The 23,629-nt window shown below is 42.9% G+C and overlaps 1 protein-coding gene across 4 annotated transcripts in view; it reads right to left on the bottom strand.

The window, feature by feature from the left end:
• The window catches only part of igf2bp3 (insulin-like growth factor 2 mRNA binding protein 3), a 199,928-nt gene extending 179,069 nt beyond the window's left edge, over positions 1 to 20,859 (bottom strand). For 3 of the 4 annotated variants that reach the window (XM_038797405.1, XM_038797407.1, XM_038797409.1), the window contains exons 1-2: positions 20,208 to 20,858; positions 19,093 to 19,153 (exon numbers count right to left, since the gene is read on the bottom strand). In XM_038797405.1, the coding sequence (XP_038653333.1) occupies positions 19,093 to 19,153; positions 20,208 to 20,382 (236 nt within the window). In that variant the 5' untranslated portion in view covers positions 20,383 to 20,858. Of the gene's footprint in view, positions 1 to 19,092; positions 19,154 to 20,207 lie in introns of all 4 variants that reach the window. The other variant, XM_038797406.1, reaches the window with a different exon arrangement.
• Between the last annotated feature and the right edge of the window lie 2,770 nt (positions 20,860 to 23,629).

Raw genomic sequence — 23,629 nt, 5'->3', positions numbered from 1 at the left:
AATATGCTAGAGTTGAGGCCAGACCAGCGTTTTACAAGGCCTTGCCTTGCACTCCATGCCTTTACTTAAATCATAGGATCGTGTAGGGTTGTGTATGCCTTATTGACCACTTTCCCAATCTGTCCTGCCTCTTTCAAATGATTTGTGCAAATATATACCCCAGGTGTCTCGACCCAGGCACCCGTGAGGATTTGTACCCTTTGCCTCTCCTCATTCTTCTTAGCAAAATGTATAACCTCACGCTTCCCTGCATTAAATTTAATCTACCTTGTGCCTGCCCAGCCTATATCCTCTTCAAAGTTGATAATTATCCTCCTCAACAGTTCACAATTCTTCCAAGTTCTGCGTCATTTTCAAATTTTGTAATGCCCTGCACACCAAGTGTAGGTAATTAATATATACCAAAAAAAGCAGTTGTCCCAATACAAACTCCAGAGGAACCCATGTTTAACCATCAAGTCAGAAAATCAGCTGCCCATTGATTCTATTTGCTGTCTATCCATATCCTGTGATAACTATACGCATTTAATATCTAACACTGAGGGGCTAAAAAAAAAAAAGAGAAATCAACCAGGTTTCTACTGCTGAGAGAGAAAAAAAAAAACTGTCCTAATTTTGTTGCTCAATTTACCTAGCTCCATGCCCTCATGCATTCAACTTCCAGAGGAAATAGTGTCTCTTATCTACGCTAATGGATCCCTACCATTTTAAATATCTCTATTCGGTCATCCTTCAACCTTAAAAAATACAAGAGAATACCAATTAATTTTATGCAATATGGCTCATAATTTAAATACAACTTCACTCTGGCACATCCTCTAGATAACGCCATAATTCCCACAGTCAATATACTTTTCTTGAGATTCAGCACCCAAAACTGATCATAATATGACAAACCCAAGTTCTTCTTTAACTGAAATATCACTACTTCCAATTTGTATTCCATCCCTGGAGATAAACGCTAACATTTCATTAGCCTTCTTAAATGCTTTTTATCTACCGTGCACAAACAGTGTTAGTGATTTGGGCTGGGGAGGTTGCAAAGCTATAAAGGGGGAGGGGGAGAGAGCGAGGGGGAGAGAGCGAGGGGGAGAGAGCGCGAGAGAGCGAGGGCGAGAGAGCGAGGGCGAGAGAGCGAGGGCGAGAGAGCGAGGGCGAGAGAGCGAGGGCGAGAGAGCGAGGGCGAGAGAGCGAGGGCGAGAGAGCGAGGGCGAGAGAGCGAGGGCGAGAGAGCGAGCGCGAGAGAGCGAGCGCGCGCGAGAGAGCGAGCGCGAGAGAGCGAGCGCGAGAGAGCGAGCGCGAGAGAGCGAGAGCCTCACGCAGACATGGGGAGAATGTGCAAACTCCACACGGACAGTGCTCTGGAGCCGGGATCGAACTCGGATCGTCAGCGCAGTCAGGCAGCAGTGCTAACCACTGCGCCGCCCATGATGGAGGAGATTGATTGGTTGTGATAGGCTGGTTGTGATAGGCTGGAAGTTTAACTTTCCACTACTATACCTACAAAAGGATGCATTAGACCAAGGAGGAGGCGTTATTTAATTTAACCAAATTCTGCTGGATACTGTCCCTGTGAGTACCTTGGGCTGTTTTACTATATTAAAAAAGGCACAAAAAATAAACTGTGTTGCAATTAGGGTCTGGTTGGCAAGAGCTGGGTCGCAATGGTACAAAGTCAGGAGCTATATTTTCAACTATCCGCCATCACTGTAAAGTTTCACAAAGGTCTCAAATGAACAATGCTCACTTAAATAAGTTGCTAAAGAGCAACATATTACTACGGTGGTCAGAGTAGGTCAAAAGTTAGGAATCCTATGGTGAGTAACTCAGCTCCTGACCCTCCAAAGCCTGTCCACAATTTACACGGCACAAGTCAGGCGTGTAATGGAATACTCTCCACTAACCTGGACGAGTGCAGCTCCAACAACGCTCAAGAAGCTCAACACCATCCAGGACAAAGCAGCCTGCTTGATTGCTACCTCTTTCACAAACATTCAATCCCTCCACCATCAACAAATAGTGGGAGTCATGTGTACAATCTACAAAATTCTCTGTGGGAACGCACAAGGTTCCTTCGGCAGCATCTTCCAAACCCACAACTACAACCATCTAGGAAGGACATGAGCAGCAGATCTCTGGGAACCCAACCACCTGGAGGTTACCTTCCAAGCCACTCACCACCTCGACGTGGAAATCTAATCACGGTTTCTTCCCTGTCACTGGGTCATAATCCTGGAACTCCCTCACTAACAGCACTGTGGGCATATCTACAGCTCAGGGACTGCAGCAGTTCAAGAAGGCAATTCACGACAATATTTTGAAGAGCAACTAGAGATGGGAAATAAATGCTGGCCTAACCAGCAATGCCCACATCCCGTAAATTAAAAAAGTTTTAACTAATTTAACAAATTTATTACTAAAATTCATACTCTAACTTATACTCTTTTATACAAAAATCTTTTAGGAATTAAAAACTGAGAGTATTCTGTATATTTTTTTCTGCAAAGAATTTCATAATCAATACACAACTTAGACACGGCCCAAGAAACTTTTAATTTAAAAGGATACTTTGAGCCAATTTAATTTCGAAATCACTGTTCTGAATTTTTAAAAATTCTAATTAGTTATTCTATAGATGTGCTATCAGCATTTAGTATCGAAACGATGCATTTTTCAAATTTGCACCCACCAACAATAAACAATAAGCAGTAACAAATATAATGTCAATTCCCATATCAACAACAACCCCATCCTCCTACCAACCCCCAAACAACTGCCCGCATGTTAACATAAACAAATAACAAAAAGGAATCAGGAATCACTCAGTCACCATTAACACATACAGTCCCCCTCCCCCAACTAAATGTTCAATGTTATCCAATTCTTGAAAGTGCATAATGAATAATGCCCATGAATTGGAGAACCCCTCCATCTTCCCCTCTGTTCAAACTTAAACTTCTCAAGTTAGGAATTCCAACAGGTCTCCCTGCTACGCCAGGGCACGGGGTGGAGAGGTTGCTCTCCATCACAACAGTATCCACCATCAGGCGAGAGAGAGAGAGAGAGAGAGAGAGCGAGAGAGCGAGAACCGACCCACAATGTTCACGTACATCTTTTAACTCCTCAAAGAGCCGGCTCATCCTCGCCCTCGTAAGGCGTGCTCTCTGTGCCACCTTCAGCTGTATCAGCCCCAACCTCACGCACGAGGTGCAGGCGTTCACTCTCCGGAGCACCTCACACCAGAACCCCCCCTCCATATCCTCTCCCAAGTCTTCCTCCCACTTTGCTTTGATCCTTCCAGTGCTGCCTTCTCCTTTTCCAAAGTAGCCCCATAAACCACCAACACTACCCCCACCTCCAGCAATGTGGAGGCCAGCTCCACCGGGAAGCTCTGTTATCTCGTTCCTGGCAAAATCTCGAACCTGCATGTATCTAAACATGTCCCCCTGCTCCAGCCCATACTTCGCTACCAGCTCCTTCAATCCTGCGATCAACCCCCAAGAAACAAATCTGTGTGTCTTAATCCTCTTCTCCCATTTCCGACCCACTTCTCTGACTCAAATCGTGGTTGAAATTACGCATTTTAACTGTTAAAATTAGCAAACATTAAAATACAAAGTCAGTAAACCCTCCCAACTTTTAAGAAAGTCTTGTTACATCAATAGCCTGGGTTGATTTACCTAATCTTGGCCACAGCAGCAGTCAAATCTTACAATTGGTCGGCACAACCCCTCCGTGCCCCTAGTTTATAGTGGAGAAAGAACAGCCAGTAAACCAGTTCCCAAACAATACAGGTGACCCTTGCTGAAATCATAGGATAGGGACAAGATCAAGTGCAGTTAAGATTCCCCTATTTGATTGTACAAGTGCCGGCGGACCAATGTCAAGGTACTCAGAACTACTTGTGCACTCATACCCTGGCATTAAAAAAAAACTTGTATTATAATACTTAACATAAGGCATATCATCAAAAAGAAACCTCATAAGCCACACAATAGGATAGATAACTAAAGAGGGAGGATCCAGAAGGAAGAAAAAGGGACAGAGGTTTTAGGAGGGAATAAAGGTTTTCAGTAGAGGCAACAAAACTGAGCACATGAACAAGCTTGACATGAAGTTAAATTTATGAAAACACCAACATTTTAATTTTTCTACACTAGTCTGTTTGATCAGAGGTATTTCTTGATCACATTAAGCATGTTAGACGACAATCTTTAAATCTTTAGCAACAGATCAAACATGTGACTAACGGGGCAGCATGGTGGCACAGTGGCCATCATTGCTGCCTACGGTGCTGAGGACCTAGGTTTTCGAATCCCGGCCCTGGGTCATGGTCTATGTGGATTTTTCACATTCTCCCCATGTCTGCGTGGGTTTCGCCCCCACAACCCAAAGACTTGGAAGGTAGGTGGATTGGCCACTCTAAATTGCCCCTTAATTGGAAAAATATAATTGGGTACTCTAAATTTATTTTTAAAAACATGTGACTAACAATTTAAATTGCAACAGCAAATAAATTTATTCTTGGATTAAGACAGGTACAACATGTTTGCAATTCTTATTTTAGGATTTCACCAGATATTATTCTTGAACTACATTAGTAACTCATTCTTAATATGTTTTAAGACATTACCTGCAATCCCTCCTGTACCTTCACTATGCCCGCAGCAAAATTTCAGGTAGTATGCAACTGTAGTAGTCAAAGAAAATGTTCACATTTGCACTTTCAATCAAAGCTCATATCACTTCATTTCCAAAGATGCGGTAGATCTTGAAAAAATATTGCCACCATCTGCACAGGGCATATTTAAAACAATCCTTCAATTGAATAGTTCTCTAAAATCATAGAATCCCTAGTGCAGCAGGAGACCGTTCGGCCCATCGAGTTCACACCGACTCTTTGAAAGAGTACCCTTCACATGTCCACTCACACATCCACCCAGCCTTATCCCCGTAACCCCATAACGTACCTCACATCCCTGGACACTAAGGGGCAATTTAGCATCGCCAATCCACCTAACGCGTGCACTTTTGGACCAACACTACCAGCCATTTTATTTCATGACATTTGGGTTACAAATGGTAAGCTCAGTTTTATTGCACTAAAAAAGCCGGTACGTTTGGATAACCTTCAAGCCAATTTATTTGCTACAAACAATAATGGATGCAACTATTTCAAATTAGATGCTAAAAACTGGTTTGTTTTTTAAAAATACAGTACAATTCTTCAAACATACAAGAGACAAATCCAAGTATTTAGGCTTTATGAAAAGATTTTTAATTCAATCATATAAAAAGCCCAAAGAATTATATAATAATCTTTGTCACAAGCAGGCTTACATTAAAACTGCAATGAAGTTAGCGTGAAGAGCCCCGGTCGCCACATTCCGCGCCTGTTCGGATACACAGAGGGAAAATTCAGAATGTCCAAATTACCTAATAGCATGTCTTTCGGGACTTGTGGAAGGAAACCCGAGCACCCGGAGGAAACTCAGAACAGTACAGAACAGGCCCTTTGGCCCTCGATGTTGTGCCAAGCATTGTCCAAAACCAAGATCAAACTATCTCACTCCCTGTCATTCTGGTGTGCTCCATGTGCCTATCCAATAAGCGCTTGAAAGTTCCTAAAGTGTCCGACTCCACGATCACAGCAGGCAGTCCATTCCACACAAAGAACCTACCTCGGACATCCTTCCTACAGCTCTCTCCCTGAATCTTATAGTTACGCCCCCTTGTAACAGCTACATCCACCCGAGGAAATAGTCTCTGAACGTCCACGCTATCTATCCCCCTCATCATCTTATAAACCTCTATTAAGTCGCCTCTCATCCTCTTCCGCTCCAAAGGGAAAAGCCATAGCTCATAAGACCTACCCTGCAAACCAGGCAGCATCCTGGTAAATCTGCTTTGCATCCTTTCCGATGCTTCCACATCCTTCCTATAATGAGGTGACCAGAACTGCACACAATACTCCAAATGTGGTCTCACCAGGGTCATGTATAGTTGCAGCATAACCCCGCGGCTCTTAAACTCAAGCCCCCTGTTAATAAACACTAACACACTATAAGCCTTCTGCATGGCTCTATCCACTTGAGTGGCAACCTTCAGAGATCTGTGAACATGAACCCCAAGATCTCTCTGTTCCTCAAAACGCTGCCGTTGACCCTGTAATCCGTATTCAAATTTTTTCTACCAAAATTAATCATCTCGCACTTATCAGGGTTAAACACCATCTGCCATTTTTCAGCCCAGCTCTGCATCCAATCAATGTCTGTTTGCAGCCTACAACAGCCCTCCACCTCATCCACTACTCCACCAATCTTGGTGTCATCAGCAAATTTACTGACCCACCCTTCAGCCCCCTCCTCCAAGTGAAGAGGAATTTCTTCATTCAGTGGGTGGAGTTCTCTCCCCAAGAAGCTGTGGAGCCTCAGTATTGAGTGTTCAAGACGGAGATGGGTAAATTCCTAGATGTTAAAAGATATGAAGGGATGTGCAGACAGTGCGGGTTAAATGGCACTGAGGTAGAAGAGCACTTTCCACTGGACCATAGCTGAGGGCCTTCGTCATTTCTTTGTGCCAATTTTGTTTGGGGAGCGTGCAGTGTGCAAATTGGCTGCTGTTTCGTACATTACAAAGCATACGCTTTAAGTTATTCATTGATTGCAAAGTACATGGAGGCATCCTCAGATTAGAGCAGCAGAAACGGAAGTCCTTTCTTTCTTCTTCTCTTTCTTGTCTCGCTCAAGATATGAGAAGTTACTGTTGCCCCCCCCCCCCACACCAACCCTAAAATCTCTGCTTGGCACCAGTACACAGAGACGTGGAACTAAGTGAAGCATGGTGATGGAGACCAAAGCTTGTATCCCAAATTCAAGACTGTACCCACTCAATAACGAGTGCAACACGCAGACACGGAGAACGTACAAACTCTGCACAGACAGACAGTGACCCAAGCCAGGAATCAAGTCTAGGAACCTGGCGCTGTGAAGCTATAGTGCTAACCATTATGCTACCAACAAGTTGTAGGCTACATATGCATTCCCATGCACATCTAAAATCTTTGTTTTGTATTGGAGATGGCCAATATCGTACAGTTTGCTTTAGTCCAGAGCCACACCTGCAGTTTTTTTTTTAATTTTAAATTGCCATGTCAAGTATTAATCTGGACATTTCAAAAAATTTTATTAGTCTTCCTACAGGAATAAATAAATTGAACAGACCCATTCCTAGAATTTGTGATTCTTAATACTAGCAGTCAATAAATTAAGTGTCTTCTGAAGAGCTGAATGAACTATTGCATTGATACTTATAAATTCAGTAATTTGTAAAATAATGTATTTGTGTACAGAACATAAAACATACAGTGCAGAAGGAGGCCATTTGGTCCATCGAGTCTGCACCGACCTACTTAAGCCCTCACTTCCATCCTATCCCTGTAACCTAATAGCCCCAAACCTTTTTGGTCACTAAGAGCAATTGTATCATGGCCAATCCACCTAACATGCACGTCTTTGGACTGTGGGAGGAAACCCGAGCACCCGGAGGAAACCCACGCAGACGCGGGAGAACAGACAGTGACCCAGCGGGGAAATCTAACCTGCGACCTTGGCGCTGTGAAGCCACAGTGAAAAGAATACAATGTAATGATTCCCCCCCCCACCCCCCGATGATGCTGCTGCAGAACATGACTGCTCTCCTAGAAAAGTAGAGGAACGGCTGCCACCTCCGAGAGAACCCCACCATGGACCCTCTCAAGGCAAACTTTATTTTCTCAAGACTGAGAAACCCAGCCACGTCACTAACACAGGTCTCCACACTCGGGGCTTCGAGTCCCTCCACATTAAAAGGATCCGTCTCCGGGCTACTAGGGAGGCAAAGGCCAGTTCACTTCCTGAACTCCTAGATCGTCTGATACACCAAAGATCGCTATCTCTGGACTCGGCACCACCCACGTGTTTAAGATCCTGGACATTAGCAAAGCCCCGCCAGAAGCCCTTAAGAGCTGGGCATGCCCAGAACATATGGACATGATCTTCAGGGCTTCCCGCACACCTCACACATTTATCCTCAACCCCAAAGAGCTTGCTCATCCTGGTTGCCATCATGTGTGCCCAGCGGACCACCTTAAACTGGATTAAGCCAAGCCTGGCACATGAAGAGGCATTGACCCTATTTAGGGCATCCGCCCACAGACCCGCATCCAGCTCCCCACCTAGCTCCTCCTCCCATTTGCCCTTAAGCTCCTCTACTGGGGCTTCCTCCGCCTCCGGAACTTCCCAGTAAATGTCCGAAACCTTCCCCTCTGCTATCCTGTGTGGGGGTAGCAGCGGGAATGATACCACCTGTTTTTTCATAAAGGCGCACACCTGAAGGTATCGGGAAGCATTGCCAAGGGGCCCAACTGAATTTCTTCAGCGCTTTCAGTCTGGGAAAGGTCCAGTCTATGAACAGGTCCCCCAGCCTTTTAATGCCTGCCCTATGCCAGCTTTGAAACCCGCCATCAATCCTGCCCGGGACAAATCTGTGATTGTTGCATATCGGGGTCCAGGCTGAGGCTCCCTCCACCCCCCCGTGCCTTCTCCACTGACCCCAGATCATTAATGCCGCCACCACCACTGGGCTGGAGGTGTAGCGGGCCGGCGGGAACGGCAGAGGCACCATTGCAAGTGCCCAGAGGCTGGTACCTTTGCATGAGGCTGCCTCTAACTGCTCCCATGTCAACCCCCTCCCCCAATACCCATTTCCTAATCATAGCTGTGTTAGCCGCCCAATTGTAGCTGCGAAAGTTCAGAGCGCCAGCCCACCCACCCCCCGACTGCACTCTAGGTACAGTCTCTTTACTCACGGGGTCTTATTTGCCCATACGAATCCCGGGATGATCTTGTTCACCCACTTAAAAGGAGGACTTGGGGATGAAGATGGGAAGGCACTGGAAGACAAACAGGAATCTGGGGAGAACCGTCATCTTAACGGTCTGCACCCTCCCCACTAAAGATAGCGGGAGCATGTCCCACCTTTTGAAGTCCCCTTCTATCAGCTCTACCAGCCGAGATAGATTAAGCTTGTGGAGGGCATCGAGCCACCTGTATCCCTAGGTACCGACAGCTCTTCTCGACCGTCTTCAGCGGAAGCTCTCCCAGTCTCTTTTCCTGTCCCTTAGCTTGGATCACAAACATCTCACTTTTCTTGTTTAGCTTGTACCCAGAGAAATTGCCGGTCCCTCAGACTCTGCATAACCTCCCCCATCCCCTCTAGCGGGTCCGAGATGTACAGGAGCAGATCATCCGCATAGAGCAAGACCCGATGCTCCGTCCCCTCCCTCCAAAGTTCCTTGAAGTCCACAGCCCTATAGCCAGCTGCTCTATCGCAAGGGGCGAATAGTAACGGGGAGAGGGGGCACCCCTGCCTCGTCCCCTGGTGGAACCTAAAGTATTCCGATCTCACCCTGTTCGTGCACACACTTGCCACGGGGGCCTGGTAGAGTAGCTGGACCCAACCTATGAACCCCTCACCGAATCCAAACCTTCTTAACGCCTCCCACAGGTACTCCCATTCCACCCAGTCAAAGGCTTTCTCTGCGTCCATCGCTGTCACTCCTCTGCCTCTCCTCCCTCTGAAGGCATGATGATGATTTTACATTAGAGTTCAATTGCCTTCCCTTGACGAAGCCTGGCTTCATCCTCCCCTATCACCCCAGGGACAGTCCTCAATTCTAGCAGCCAAGATCTTGGCCAGCAGTTTGGCGCCTACGTTCAGGAGCGATATCGGTCTATAAGATCCACACTGTAGCAGGTCTTTCTCTCGTTTGAGGATGAGTGAAATCGAAGCCTGTGACATTGCTGGGGGAGGGTCCCTCTCTCTTTGGCCTCATTATAGGAGTGAGCACAGCAGTTCCGAAAATTTCTTGTAAAATTCCACAGGGTAGCCATCCGGCCCCAGGGACTTGCCCAACTGCATCTTCCCTAGCCCCTTTACCATCTCCTCCAGCTCTATTGGGGCCCCCAGTCCCTCCACCAGATCCTCTTCCACCTTTGAAAACCTCAGTTGGTCCACGAATTGCTTCATCCCCTTGCCTCCCTCTTGCGAAGTTGGTGCGCCAGCATTCTACTCGCTTTCTCTTCGTACTCGTAGACAGCCCCTTGGGCCTTCAGCTGTGCTACCGCCTTCCCCGTGGTCAGCAGGTCGAATTCCACCTGCAGCCTCCGGCACTCTTTCAATAGCCCCACCACGCGAGTCTCCGCGTAACTCCTGTCTACTGAGTATCTCCTCAACTAACCTTTCTCTCTCCGCTCTTTCCTTCTCCTCCCCATGGGATCCGATAGAGAACTCCTCTCTGATGAACTGCTTTCAGGGCCTCCCACACCGTGGACAACGCTACCTACCCCGTATCATTAGTTTCCAGGTAGTTTTTAATGTTCCTCATTATCCGCCCTCAAACCTAGTCGTCTGCCAGCAGCCCCACATCTAGCCTCTATAGTGGGGGTTGACCTCCCTCCACCCAAGACGCAAATCCATCCAGTGTGGAGCATGATCGGAGACTGCAATGGCCGAATATTCTGTCTCCTCCACCCTAGGGATTAGCACCCTGCTCATCACAAAGAAATCTATACAGGGGTAAACCTTGTGGACATGGGAAAAGAAAGAGCTCCTTCGCCCTCGGTCGGGCGAATCTCCACAGGTCTACGCCCCCCACCTGCTCCATGAATCCCCTCAGTTCTTTAGCCGCCGCTGGTCGCTTCCCCGACCTGGGTTTTGACCGGTCCAAGGTCCGTCTCCTGTAGCATGGCTACGTCTGCCTTTAACCCCTGAGGCAAGAGAACACACGCGTGCTCTTGACCGACCCATTTAGGCCCCAGCCTGGATGGATGGATAGATTTTGGGGGGGGGGGGGGTTTAAAAGCACCCCCCAACCACATGTTGGTTCCGTTTTTGTCAGCAAAGATGCTTCCCACCCCCTTAGCAGCCCCATGGTCCCAAACCCCCAAGTCAAGCACTCGCTTGACACTGGCTCTCCCCCCCCCATTACGCTTCGGTGAGTCAGCTGACCCATGCTGACCCCGGCCGCTCCCACTTGTCTCCGATTATTCAGATGCCTTGTTTTTCGGGCCCCTCCCTCCCGGTGGAAAGCCCAGTTTATCTGCTTCAACGGCCTTCAAAGAACATTTCCCGCCACCCCCTCCCCACGAAACAAACAACAAACCCCAGGCACAAACCTGACCCCACAAAAGAAACAGCTCCAGCTGCCAGGAGAGCAGCCCTACGTGTAGGGCCCCTCTCCTCCCTCTGTGGCAGGGCTCTACAAAAGCCGAAAACATGGCCGAAGACACAGGGAGCAAACAAAAATAAGAGGGAACAATATAATGTCGCTCCCTCCGGCTACTCAGCAATTACCACCCCCACCAGAGTAATGTCCCAATGTGACTGTCCTTTAGGTTGAGTCCAACTTTTCTTGCTTGATAAAAAGTTCCACGCCTCGTCCGGTGCATCAAAGTAATGGTGGCGATCTTGTTACGTGACCTTCAGCCTCGCTGGATGCAGCAGCCCGAACTTCACCCGTTTACTGTGGAGGGCCGCCTTAGCCCGGTTGAATCCAGCGCGCCTCTTGGCCAGTTCTGCTCCCAGGTCCTCGTAGGTACGGATTACGCTGTTCTCCCACCTGCTGCTTCGCTCCTTTTTAGCCCATCGCAGGACTCGTTTCATATCCGAGAAGCATGAAACTGTACCACCATTGCCCTTGGCAGTTCATTCATTTTGGGCTTCCTTGCAAGGACTTTGTCCGCCAATCCAGTTCCAGAGGCCAAGGGAATGCTCCGGACCCCAGAGTCCCCTGTAACGTGGTCACGAATGTGCTCACGTCCGACCCCTCCGGTAGGCCCAGAATGCACAGGTGTTGCCACCTGGACCTGTTTTCAAGGTCTTCCAGCCTCTCTGCCACCTCTTATTTAGGACGTCGTGCGTCGCCAGCCCGACAGCCAGGCCCAGTATCTCATCCTCATTATCCGAGACCTTGATCGCCTTTTCCTGCATTTTCTGGGTCTCAACCATTTTTTCCATTGAGGCCTTCATTGGAGCCAGCAACTCCGTTTTCAGGTCAGCAAAGCAACTTCTAAGGAACTCCTGCTGTTCCCGCGATCACTGGGCCCACGCTGCCTGATCCGAGCCAGCCGTCATTTTCTGTTCCCGCACCCGTCCCTGCCGCTTCTCGTTGCTTGTGTGTTTGGCCGTCCTGCTCCTGGTCCCCTCCATAAACTACTGTGGGGAGCCTTCTAGCACCGTTTTCCTGCTGATTTGTGCTGAAAAGGAGCGTCAAAGCTCCTTGCAAGGGCCCGTTGGTCCATTGGCAGTGGGAGCTGCCGAAAACACCACCTACCCGCATATGGCTGCCACCAGATGTCCTAGAATTTTGTCTTTGTATACTGCACAGTATAAACAATTGATAGAGAGGTAAACAGAACCAGTCAATTTTCAGTGTTAAGAGGACATGTCTGCTCAGGGTGGTCGAGACTGTTCCGAAATAAACTCAAATGGAAGATAGAACACCTGACAAAGCAGCACAGTGGTTAGCGCTGTTGCTTCACAGCACCAGGGTCCAGAGTTCAATTCTCGCTTTTGTCACTGTCTTGTGCAGAGTCTGCACATTCTCCCCATGTTTGCATAGGTTTCCTCCGGGTGCTCTGGCTTCCTCCCATAAGTCCCAAAAGACATGCTGGTTAGGTGAATTGGACATTCTGAATTCTCCCTCTGTGTACCCGAACAGGTGCCGGAGTGTGGTAACTAGGGGATTTTCACAGTAACTTCATTGCAGTGTTAATGTAAGCCTACTCGCGACAATAATAAGATTATTTTGTGTCTTCCAGTTTTTATAATTGTGAAGCTACATTGTAATTATCATGGTTGCAAAGTGTTCTGCAGTGCACCATTAATTTTTGAACTGTTCTACATTAGCAAAGAACACCAAAACATGCTTCCATTGTCAGTGTCACATCAGATATGGTTCATCAGTTCAATTTGAATTAAATGTCCAATACACATCTGTATATTGGAAGATTTTCAAATTAGATTTTGATGCAACTTCAATACTGCTGAATGAAATATTAACTGATGAGGATTCAAAATGCAAGTCATATTACTATGCATAATAAAGTGACCATCCAGATATTATATCCCACAATCTTTTTGTAGCTTTGAATGCTCTTATCATGACAACATGGGAATATCAAGTGTGTACAAACTTTCATATAGATTTTGGTGGAGCTGTTACCAACTGCATTTTACCTAAAGCATGATCATGTGCCTTTCCTAGATTATATTTGCCAGCTCAGAACAGAAATATTAATTTAAAATTTTTAGTTTCCAAAATAAAAAAAACATTTGCAACTGATGCAGTAGTGACACCACATCCATAAGAAACAAAATGGTACTTTTTCACATTTTCTACACATCTAGGAAAGGCTCAAGATTATGCTTCAGGTGAAGTGTAGTTAGTAACAGATAACCAAAATTGCTACCAATTAGCCACTCCCAAGTTCACCACAGTAGGCCATTAATAAACCAAGCTTACCATTTATACACCAAGCAATATTTCACTGATGAAAGCTATTTTAATTGCAGCTATTTGCTTACTCCTACACTCTCTCAATGACTACCATGGGTACAGTGTAAATGAAAATCTCAAAATACACAGAAAGATATGCTTTTGCCTGCTCTCTGGTACAACGAAGAAATTGATTCACTGTCACTTAAGGATGTCCTCAATGTAAAAAAAATACCTTTAAAGCTTCCTTTGAGCCAAGAAATATGTACTCCATTCAGGATTTAAAAGTCACCTTTGTGATTGAACCCAAACCAAATTTAGAAATCCACGAGTTGAATATTAAATAAGAAAAAATCCCAAGATATTTGACCGAAGATATTTGACCATGTTTGTGAAGTGGTGATTCAGGAAAATCAAAATTAGACCACACAAGAGCAACTCTCCACAAAAGATGTTATTACAGTCAGACTGGATCCAGGAATCAGATTAAATTTCTATTGTCCTATCCCTAAAAATAATTTTGATCCAATTTAGATCCAAGACATGGTTAAAACATAAGGGTGCATTCTGTTGAAACTTTAGGTCTACTGAATTCATAGACAACACTAAAGCTAACCGTTGTAACGGAAATAAGTCACAGATTGAAAATAAAATACATACAAGGTGAACAACGAAACCAGTTTCAAATACAATGTAGAGTTGTTAAGCAGTTTGAATCAATATACTGATCAAGCTTGTCAGATTATACTGCCATTCTCTCTGCATTCAGTGAATTGTTGTTCTAAGGCTACACCAGAGCACGGACACTTCTACCAGACATGAGACACAAACTTATAAATCTGTTACATGCACATGGCAAGAAAAAACTACTGCCACAATTTTAACCCCAAAATATCTAGGAAACAAGAAAAAGACACTGGTTGTCGGAAAACACAGATGCCCTGCGTACTACCATTCAACAAAAAGCAGTTCAGCTGCCTAGTATGCAATGGCTGCCCTCTTTACTGATTGTAGTCAGAGGTCAAGGAGGAAGTAACCCTAGACAGAGGAATGAACACCCACTTCTTTACAGATACAGCAAATCAATTTGGGCCTCAAGCTTCCCTCACCAAGATGCACACAAAGCAAGTTTTTGTTTTAAAGATACGGTTTAAAATTTTCCTCCAGGAAAGTAAATTACACTGCTTAGATAATACTTAGTTACGTGAATAATACTTTATGACAATCAAATTCTTAAGACAAATTTTTACCCCAGGTGCAAGTGTCAGATCTGTACCCATCCCCCCCCAAAACCAAACCGCCCATTGCACAACAAATGACAGCAGGCTGTTTGCATAATCAGTTTGCAAGCATGTGCATTGTCCACTGGACACCAGCTGCTGTGACATCAAGCAAAGACTACAGAACTCTGCTACAAACATCAAAATGGAAGAGACATACACCCACTTCCCATATCATTCAAACTTGTGTCTGAATAGAATCGCAGTTGGGAATTCATTAACTTAATAGATTTTTTCTCAATTTCTTTCTAGTAATAGCTTGTCCTGCAAACACTAAAAAAGAACCTGCAAAGCTGATGATTAAAGCATTATTTGAACATGCATTTTGAAAATTTAAAGCATACATTCAAACAGGCCTAAAAGACATCTTTAAATGTTTAACCCTCCCCCATTACATACTCCCACCCTTCTACCAAGTAAGCTTTGACCATGCCCTCTCCAATAACAGTGTGCAGTCTTTCATCCTTTTAACGCTTCACTAAGTGCTCTATGGCACCATATTCCCAACCTGCCTTTCACAGCAGGTACAAAGGTCGCTTTTGCAATGGTGGGCGTACCCACATCAGTTCTGAACGTTCCAACGCGAGCTGGAATGCAGTGACTGCTGGGCCCAAGAATTTCACTTTGAATAACAAAATTAAGCACACTTTGTCCCGATTGGTCCTCTGGCCTCAAACACAACTTTATGGAAACCCTTACTAACGCCACCTCTTGACCTTTCTTTACGTGATGAGGATGTGGATTAGCAGTACCCCACTCATTTGCCTCCAATCTTCGAAGCAAAGTGAATAGAACGAGGAAAGCTACTTGCAGTTCAACTATGCACATCTCAAGTCACGAAATAAACCTAGATAATTCAAACTAAATTTCCCAACTTGAAACAGGGAAAAAATGCAGGACTCTGGCATTTGGATAAATATGTGCACTGATGAAAATGGAGCAGGAAGACCAGGGTGAAACAGTTGCCATATCAATTGTTGGCCTGTTATTAGTAAAGCAAGTTTTTTGTATCCCCTCCCCCATTTGGAATTTCAGACCAGATCTAATAAACATTTACAAAGTAACACTTGGAAATAAAAGTTATACAACAACAAAAAAAGAAAATGCAAATACCAAGGTATGTTCACTAATTCAGTTCTTCGGACCAAAGTGAATATTTGTGTAGGAAAGGCTTTAAGTACAGCTCATAGATTTCGCATACCAGCAAACTGGGTGGGCTCCTGTACTGGTACGTATGCAAGATCCAAAAAGTGCCAAAGCAAATTTACTGAATTAAGTTAACTAACTGATCAATCTTTTTCCACAACCATTGATTTACATATGAATCAATCCGGCCCAATGGACACAAGGAGATTACATCAACAGATCTTCAAATATTAAACTGATCTTTATTTGACAGTATTTTGGCAGCATTATCTGGAGCAGTACATATTTTTTAATGGTTTAAAAACCCCAAACCCACATAATGTCTTTCAACACATACAACAACTTGCATTTATGTAGCACCTTCAACATTAAAGATCTCAAGGCACTGACCTTTGAATATTTTAAATATATAAATAAAAATTAAATGCTCACCTAATGTCTTTTTTGGACTTACTGAAAAGCAATACACATTTCAAATGTTCTGATTTTCACTTCTATAGGTTTGATTTATGTAATGCGCAGTCAGTACCGCATCACAAATTTGGTTGGGAGTGCAATAGTTGGGGCCAAGAATTTGGTCAGACCCATCATTTTACCTTCAACAAATGGGGATTATACTAGAGATAGAAATTATATTGTCAACTCTTTCTCTCTCTTCCCTCTCCCCCAGCTAAAGTCTCCCTCCAAATGAGGGCAACTGAAATTCATACATTGACCTCAAACCCAAGACTGGTATGTGACCTTGAGGCCTTAAAAAAGGATACCAGAGTTTTCCACAAGTTACTGGGATAGATTAAAAATAAAATTCTGGAAACCAAGCAATCTTTTGAAATGTAACCTCTTTCCCACTTGTCACTTCACAAAACAAGTTACAACTGTTTCAATTTCAACATGAAAATTAGATTTTTAATGATTTTTATGTTGTACTACAGTACTGATGGAACACCAGCTGTAGAATACACAATTTGGGCAGAGGCAAGCTGTTTTGCAAACAACAAAAGCACACTACCTGCCACGTGCTTGTTTACATGCACCGGAGGTTTCATTTCTCAAGGTAAGTCTCCATTAGGTGAGAGCATACCGTAAAAGTCAATTTCCTGATTTGTCCAGTGTTTGTGTTCCTTTTAACTTATCAAGTCCTAGGAAATCCAATGATCAACAATAGCAATTTTAAACCCTGTTTTTTATCCAGATTCAAGGTATACTATTTCAATAGGGAATTCAAGATGGCCTCCTCGAGAAGACTGCACACTATATTGTCAACTTTCTCTCTCTTCCCTCTCTATGATTAATTCCTGAATTATACTTCCACTACTGTGCAAAGACATTTCAACTGCACACTAGCAACAAAAAGGAGCACAACATCTAAAATTCAGACTTTAGAAACTCCCACACGATAATTGCATTTTCAAATGGATGTGCATTATACCCTACATTTTAGAATTTACCAATATGAAGTTCTTACTAAAATTAAGTCAAAGCAGAAAATGGACACAGATTAACTTGTGATGCAAGGGCAAGAATCAAAAACTTTTAAATTTACACGAATCAGTTGATACCACAAATCTAGATTTTTAAACTCTGGTTAACTAAGCGTTCGTATTTGATAAAAACAGTATGTATCCTGGATTAGAACCAACATTTTCTCTGACGAGTTAAATGAAAATTGCAATCATGAAAGAACAGAACTGAGGAATTAATTTGGTTCACAACAATTAAATATTTGCAAATTAAATATAACTAATGCAAAAATGGTAATAAAGTCAAATAGTTGTACAGTTCCTACTCTAACCAAATTTGATTTGGAGCCAGATGAAGTGACTTTAAAAGTTAAATGACTCATTAAACAAATCAGCGTTGTTTTAAATGTGAAGTGCATAATTTAGGATTAAAATCTTCTTGCTCCCAAACATTAAATATTTCAATTCTTGGCTGACTTGCAAATAGGATAAAAGAGCACTGAAAATTGATAATTTAGTCATGTTGCACTAATTTAACAACAGAGTTTATCAAATATAGAATAAATGTAGCGTTGATTACGTTCAAACAAACTTCTTTGAAAGAATGGAAGTGAAGAGAAAAGAGTCAAGACAGGAAGCTACCTACCTAAAGGCCCTCCATCTCATGCTACTTTTTGCCCATTCAACCATTTGTATCTCTTAAATGTAGCATTTTCAGCAATCTGGAAATGCAACCTCACATGATTCTACACAAAATAAGTCAGATTACATTTAACTAAAAGATCCAGAGGAGTGGAGATTTACTTTGCAAATGAGATTAAATTGATCCAATTTTAAATCATGTATTCAAAATTTGTTGTACAGAGAAACTTGGGGTGGGGGGGGGGGGGCAACCACAAGAGGAAAATATCATATCCTAGTCAAAAATAAAACCAGCACTTGGTACAAGAAAAGTATCCCTTACACAAACAATTCAAACTTTAGATATCCATAAGAAACATTTAAACCATTGCTGCTCTTCATTTTTTAATGCAACAGATGACATTACTTTCTAAAGTTACTACTCAAACTGGGCGTTTGATTTAAACAGCCCCCAAGACTGAAAAACCAATGTTTAACTCTGGTCTTGGGAAAAACAGAATACCCTAGGCTCAGGCCATCATTTATATATTTGGGCAACAGTATTTTTGAATAATCCTGTAGCATTTAATTTTAAACTTGATGAATAATCGATTGCATATCAGGAGTTAAAGTGAACCAACTGTTTTAAAGCATGGAAATGTTTTCTGCCATAATCACACCATCTCACTTACATTGGTGTACAAGAGGAAACGTTTGATTGTGATTTTGGTAATCTTTTTGCTCTCAAATTGAGAACTTCTCACGTGTTTGTCAGTTAACATAATGCCATAATGATCATTTCCTGCTCACGCCCAAACTTTAGTTAAAAATTCCATTTAGTTAAAAATACAAGAGATTGATTATAAACAAAGTATAAACCCAAATGCATAGACACAAGTTCAAACGGAAACCAGATGCTAAATTAAGTACATCAGAGTATCGTACGGTTTACCATAATATTTAATTCCAAACAGATATTAATTAGCGAGTCTCTTTAGTTTAATTCTACCTGTACCGGTAGAAACCCGATACGAATTAAACCTTTTACCTTTGTCGTTTGGGAACGGAATGTTCTACTTCGATAGATTTCCCGTGCAGTTCCACTTTACCTGAGGCAATACATAAAAATACAAGGGGTGCGCGTGTTAAACACTTGCATAAAAAAAACATTCACAATTCACCACTTTTGACGCCCTGGTCCTAAACGTTAAGCTCGTGACTGACCAACAACTTGCAAGGGCAATAACTACGTTACAAAATCATGGGATCCGGCTGACGAGAAATGCCGGCGTAAAAGCCAGCAGGCAGTCAACTGCAACCCCCCAAAACGGATGTAAACAAGTTGCATTTTGAATTTTTTTTAAAAATAAAAATCAAGTCGGGGTCGCAATTGTTCTCTTAACTCTAATTTTCAGCCATGTTTCTAGTGGTCGAATCCTAAAAGGACACTTTTAGGGACTCAGTATGGCCGCCTGGAAACGCATCCGTGCTGTCGGACCAAACGAACGAAAGAAAATAAAAATGATATTGTTAACAGCCTTTAGGTAGTGAGTTTTCGCTTCCGTCTGTTTTTTCTTTAAATAAAATAAAATTTGAAGTGGGCGTCCATCTCCCAGGCGGGCAGTGACTAGAGTGGTGGCCCCTCCAAGCTGCAGTCAGGGTTGTTAAAGGCCTACAATTAACAGGAAAGGTGCAGCAACGCGGACTGAGTTCGCCGACCCTATCTTAAAACCCAATAACTACGCGAGTTTACTCAGGAACGAGCAGACCATTAAAGCATCCCCGCACAGAATGTATCTCCGTTTAGCTGCTGCCGAAAGCCACTTTGGGCGCAGTAAATGTTTAGCAAACGAGGAAGAAAAGACCGCGTGCAGGAGCAGCCTAGACCGGCGTCCACCAAAAAAAAGATGCACATTCAAATTAAATTAAAGGCCACATAGGAAAATTCCTAATTTCTTCAGAGGACGTCTGAAGGAAGTGCGGCTGGAGGCAGGGAGACTGGAAATGGGTATTTCTGAAAGACTCCAGCTTTCCCCCGGAGTTCAGTTCGTGCGAATCTGGTGCGCAATAAGTTTCTCTAGGCCTCTCACCAAACAAGGTTCACGGCTTGTTTACCCTCAAAACTTGAGATCATACTGGAGTGCACGGGATTAAATTCCTTACCTGACAGTGTGTCTATAGCTTTCATAGCACTGCTATCATCTGGGCAATCGACAAAAGCATAACCGGTCTTCACCAAAAACTGCCCAGTGAAGGGAATCTTCCATTCCTTGAACAGACTCTCCAAGTCCACAGTGGTTACGTTTTCGGTGAGATTCCCAATATAGAGCTTGTTCATGTTGCTAAAACTGCAAAAGAAAGGCAAAGATCTCTCCGGCTTTATCTTCCCCTTTGGAGAAATAATCGGTCGACTCAAATTCAAGGGGGGGAGGGGTGAAGTAAGAGTTCTTACAAAAAAAATACGATGATAAAATAAATTCCCACAACGAGTAGCGCTAGCAGTCTAGAATGGCGGGCTGTAGCGAGAGAGAAAGGAAAAAAAACTATTTTTTCTGTCTTTCCCCCAAAACCCCTTTCGCAAACAGGCTGTGAAAATGTCACACTGCACGCTTCGAATAGCACCGCCTCTGAATAAAATGCGGCTCCAAAAATCCCCCTCAATATTCCGGCTGAATGAGCCACGTGGTCAAACTATACATCAACTTCTCACGTGAGGAATGCCAGCTATTCAATGATTACTGGGAGAGGGAGGGATAAGCTTTGCTCCCAGAAAAGATATCGATTGTGGAATAAGAATTGTTGGGAATGCTCTCCTGTCTTCTCACAACACCCCCCCCCCCCCCCCCGGGGCACTTCCCCGTTTACGCCTTCCCATTCGCACACAGCCCGACTCTTGGATCCTATCAAGCGTCTTCAGCCTCGCTGCCATTGACCAAGTTTTTTTTTTCCTCTCCCTCAGCCTGCGAATTTCATTCATTGGTTTAAATGAGGCTGCCATTTACAAGGGCGATGGCGCGAAAACTCTCCTGACTGCTGCAGTTCCCCCAATGTGGTGGTTGCGCGAGTTTACTGTGGGGGTGGGGGGGGTTGGTGGGGAAGGGGAGTGGATATTCGGAGTGATCTGACCGTCCTGTGCTTTCCCTTCCCCATTGAAGCTGAATAGTGTAGAAAGGACACCACGGCCAACGCGGCGCCACCAAAACTGAAACGTTGCAATGGCTGCTCCTTAATTAATAAGGCGTAAATACTCGTATGTTAACATACTTAAAGCTACGTTTTCATCCGTGTGTCTTTATCCCCAGACTGAGTGGTGGTGGGACCCACCAAACGGATAACAAAATTATGGCATCGAAATTTTGGTCGAAAAAGATCTTTTGAAAGTTCTCTCGCAGTTTCGCCACTTTTCTCGTAGTATTCGAGCTAAATAACTGTAAATAATACAGGACAAAATGTTGTTGTTTTAGAATATTGGAACGAAAGGTCTTCGTCTTTGAAACGGTTGTTGGTTTTAACGTTTGCCCACAAATGGGTTGGAGTAAGTTTGCAAAACTAATTGATCCTGTCTGTAACAATTCGCGGCTGAACCGTTCTTAGTGTTGTTTCGTTTTTTAATGGAGAGTTTTCGTTTCTTTGCGAAGAGAGGAAAAATAGTTAACTAAATTCACATTGCACAACTTTATTGGCGGAAGTGTTGAGAACGAACGAAAATCTACATCCGTGATTCAAACCCGTTTCCTTTTCTTTGTTGGCAAGCGTGCTTATGTAAGACATTTGGTATCGCCGATTTAAAATTGTTTAAAGCTAAATCGCCCTTTAGCGACCAAACTAGCGATACCCCGGCGTGAGGGAAGCTTCCCGATAAAAAAAATAATTATTGATAGATGAATTTGTACTTTGCGATAATTCTTCATGATTACAGCTGTCTACTTTGATTGACTAGATAATACGGAGCGTTTTTATATATTTAACATTGAACTAAAACATGCAATTAAAATGCATTTCGTTCACGTTGACTTCTGATAAATCTTTGTTTCAGCTGCATATTTCGTTTGCCTAACAATTTTTTTTTAAGAAAAATTATAACAATCGAAGTTAAAATATATCGATTTGTGGTAAAGGATGTGCATTTTTATTCTAAACATAATGAAGGTGTGATTTATTGGTTTAATTCAAAAGTATGTCATAAATTAATTGCGTTTGCTGCATACAATGTATTTCGGGATAGCCCAGAAAAAACTGTCTTTAAGTCTGGTGATCCAATTGAATATTTAATCGATGTAATTACTGTACTTCTAGTGAGGGTCATTGTGGAAAATGACTGCCGTGGAATGAGCAAATAAAACGTTTCACATGTTTAGGAAACACGCAAAGATATGAAAATATTGACTTAATTTGGTTACCATATTAAATGATCCATTTGAGCACCATTGCTGTACTTTAAATAAAGGGCGATCCAAAATGGGGGGTTGGGGGGGGGGGATGGGCAACTGGAAAGTAGGACCTTTATGAGTTGCATTGTTAATAATTTGTTACCAAAAATTACTTCGTACAGTGTGAAAAGAATATAACATCCAAAATCTGACATTTTGTAGAACTTGCTTTATGACAGGAGAGAAAAATGTGTTTAATATGTTTCATTGTAGCAGTAGTGCCTATTTTAATCTTTGGTTTTTTTCTCCGAGTAGTCAGTTCAAACTCTCTACACATCTTTAAGGGTTTCTCCCTATTCTCCATGATCGCCAACTCCACCTGAATCAGTTTTAAATACCAGAGCTGCTGTCAATGTGTCTCATTTTGAAATGATCAAAAATGGATACCAAATATAAACTTTAAATAACATACTGCCTTGTAAATGGTGATGCAGTTTATCGTTTTCAAATTAAAATGTAAAATATTCCTGGATGTTTGGTTAAAAAGTCCTTATTTTCAACTTTCAATTATCTTAAACTAATTCCTGAATGTTGTAACACTTCAATGTCGGGATATATAAAACGTGCTTTCAAAATTGCAAAATATTCCTAATAAACAAGTTACAATATTGTTTTCTATTTCTAAAAAAATAATTAGAAATGGGCGAGCTATTCTCTGGTTTTAAAAAAAGAACCAACAACTTCCTGTTCTAGCATATACAAATTTCTGAAAATCATGCTAGGTTTGAAATTTGTCTGTAATCTTTTTAAATGAATGTTTTTAAATATTGTATTGACAAACTCATTTTTCACTAGAACATCTAATTTTGTTTTGAGCATTACACTTGGCATTATTAAAGTAGATAATGTAGTCTCTAATAACAATAAAAATACAAATAACACCCAACTGTTTCAAAAGTTATGTAAAACCAACATTGCACAAGGATAAATTAAGTGGAAATTAATAAACCTGGTTTTGAGTGAGTGGGGGGGGGGGGGGGGAAGATAGAGAAAGTCAGTGCATTTTATAAGCCATTATACTTGTGATTAAAAGTCTAACTATAATTTACTGTAGCCAGGGTAATTTTGATAATTGATTTAACTGATGAATTTATATATATTAAAATGTAACTAACGACCTATTGAATTTCTACAACTCCAAAATAAATTAATCTT

Source organism: Scyliorhinus canicula, chromosome 5, assembly GCF_902713615.1.
Source record: "Scyliorhinus canicula chromosome 5, sScyCan1.1, whole genome shotgun sequence".
NCBI lineage: Eukaryota > Metazoa > Chordata > Chondrichthyes > Carcharhiniformes > Scyliorhinidae > Scyliorhinus > Scyliorhinus canicula.
This window is presented reverse-complemented; position numbering and strand designations above follow the sequence as displayed.